At 48.9% G+C, this 1,837-nt stretch overlaps 1 protein-coding gene across 1 annotated transcript; it reads right to left on the bottom strand.

Moving 5' to 3' along the window:
- Nucleotides 1-518: 518 nt before the first annotated feature.
- LOC123142092 (protein LITTLE ZIPPER 3-like) lies at nt 519-1,357 on the bottom strand. Its single transcript, XM_044561111.1, has 2 exons — nt 1,281-1,357; nt 519-1,107 (listed from the first exon to the last, which is right to left on the bottom strand). Exon 2 carries the CDS (start codon nt 1,084-1,086, stop codon nt 847-849), a length of 240 nt encoding a protein of 79 aa, XP_044417046.1. The 5' UTR covers nt 1,087-1,107; nt 1,281-1,357; the 3' UTR covers nt 519-846.
- Between the last annotated feature and the right edge of the window lie 480 nt (nt 1,358-1,837).

The raw sequence follows: 1,837 nt of genomic DNA, 5'->3' as shown, positions 1-1,837 counted from the left end.
TGCCGTACGTCTGCTCGGCGCACGCAATGACAACCGATAAGATCGCCGTCGCGGAGAGATCGAGTTGGCAGCGGTGAGGCAAATCTACTATGGCGGTTAGGGTGTGAAATGGGGGAATGGGCTAAAGTTTGGGATGAATTGATGATAGGGGGTTATGTAGTTAGGGTATAACAGCGCCAAAATTTATTGGCACCAAGGCTGATGTGGCAGAACAAGAGAACGATGTGAGCCGGAATTTACACGAAGTAAAAATTGAGCTCCAAACAGCTAGTTCCACACCTTCGCTCGTAATATGAGTGGTGTAACAAACTCTATTCTCCTTCTTAATTAATGGATGAGGCAAAGATTATGTCTTCATCTTGAAAGAAAAAAAAAACTTCACGCCTTCAGTCGGTAAGTGTAGTATTATTGCAATATTTCTGTCAGGAGCCTCCCTTTCTATAACTCCTTCACACCCCTGTCTGGCAGTCGAGCCATTCCATATACACGCCGTGTTTGTAAAAGAAAGATTTTCGCAAATTGTTCACATTAAACTACAGATTTTCATCTTACTGGTAGTCTAGTACGCTACGTACCCATCACCATCAAGGCAATCAGACTTAAACAAGAAATGGCGCCACAGAGGCAAAGCCATTCAAATACAAACCCCAAAAGCGCTAGCTGCCACCACCACTACTTCCTCTAGCTAAACAACCGAAAGTAGAACTAAATCGTCCACTAGGACTACTAGCTTGTGCATGCATGCCAGCTCTAATCTACAATCTGCTGAGTACATATAGTGCTACTTAATTAACTAGTACTCCTCTTCCACGACTGCATGCACGCACGCGCGCGACTCCGGCGAGATCACTGGGGCTGCTGCTTGCCGGACTTGAGGCTGGCCGCGTTATGGCCGGACGGCTCGCCGCCCTTCACCAGCTGGGGCGCCGTCTTGGAGGAGGCCGCCATGTGCTGCTGCTTGCGCTTGAGATCGGCGAGGAGCTGCTCGTTCTCCTGGGCCAGCAGCTGTGCCTTCCTCCGGAGCCGCTCGTTCTGCTGCATGATGCACAGGTTCTCCAGGTACAGCTCCGTGTTCGCCCGCTCCATCCTCCACGCACTGCTATCCACCTGCAGCACATTCACATCCATCTATAGTTAGATAGTACTCAAACTCAAACACATTCCAAATGTCTGCGCTTGATTTAAGAAGAACTAGCACCTAGCAGCCCTCAGGATTCAAGAAAGATGGCAAGAAATGCAGTAAGGATGGATTGTGAAAATGCAGTGCTACTTCTTCATACCTCTTTCTGATGGTAGTACTCGGGCTTGGAAGGCACGGACAGACACTGGCACTAGGAGCAGAGGAAGAAGAAGGCTAGGAAGAACTTGTGGGAAGGAGACGCGCGAGAGTGCGTATTTATAGGCAGGCCCCAGCAAAGCAGTGGATCGAAATGGTGTTCTCCTCTCCTGCACAGCTTCAATGCGGGCCGAGCTAGGGCTGGAGGATGTGTACAGTGTACATTCATGGAGGTGGTTAGCTGTCAATGAGAAAGTGTGATGATGGTGATGAATTGATGACGCACTTCTGGTTCTCGTCCAAAGATACGCAATCATTCTTATTCTCGGCCGTGCCGTGCGCTTCTCCCGGCCGGCAGCATTTCCAACGTAGTACCCATCCCTCCAGTCTCTCAGTCTCTCTCTCTCTCCAGAAACGGTCAAACTTATGGAGTTACACAGCCCTGAAGAATTTGCAAACCAGGCGCATGCATTCTCGACGAATTGGTAAGCTTTCTCTAGTCCAAAAATGAGCAGTATTTGTTTTTTAGAAAACTTCGGATCTTTTCATCATGCCATGGCG

The sequence above is a fragment of the Triticum aestivum genome, chromosome 6D (genome assembly GCF_018294505.1).
Source record: "Triticum aestivum cultivar Chinese Spring chromosome 6D, IWGSC CS RefSeq v2.1, whole genome shotgun sequence".
Classification (NCBI taxonomy): domain Eukaryota; kingdom Viridiplantae; phylum Streptophyta; class Magnoliopsida; order Poales; family Poaceae; genus Triticum; species Triticum aestivum.
Note: the sequence above shows the minus strand (reverse complement) of the source record. Positions and strands in the feature narration are given on the sequence as shown.

Excerpts from the sequence above, each read along its gene's own strand:
- LOC123142092 (XM_044561111.1), bottom strand. The coding sequence starts at position 1,086 with ATGGAGCGGGCGAACACGGAGCTGTACCTGGAGAACCTGTGCATCATG.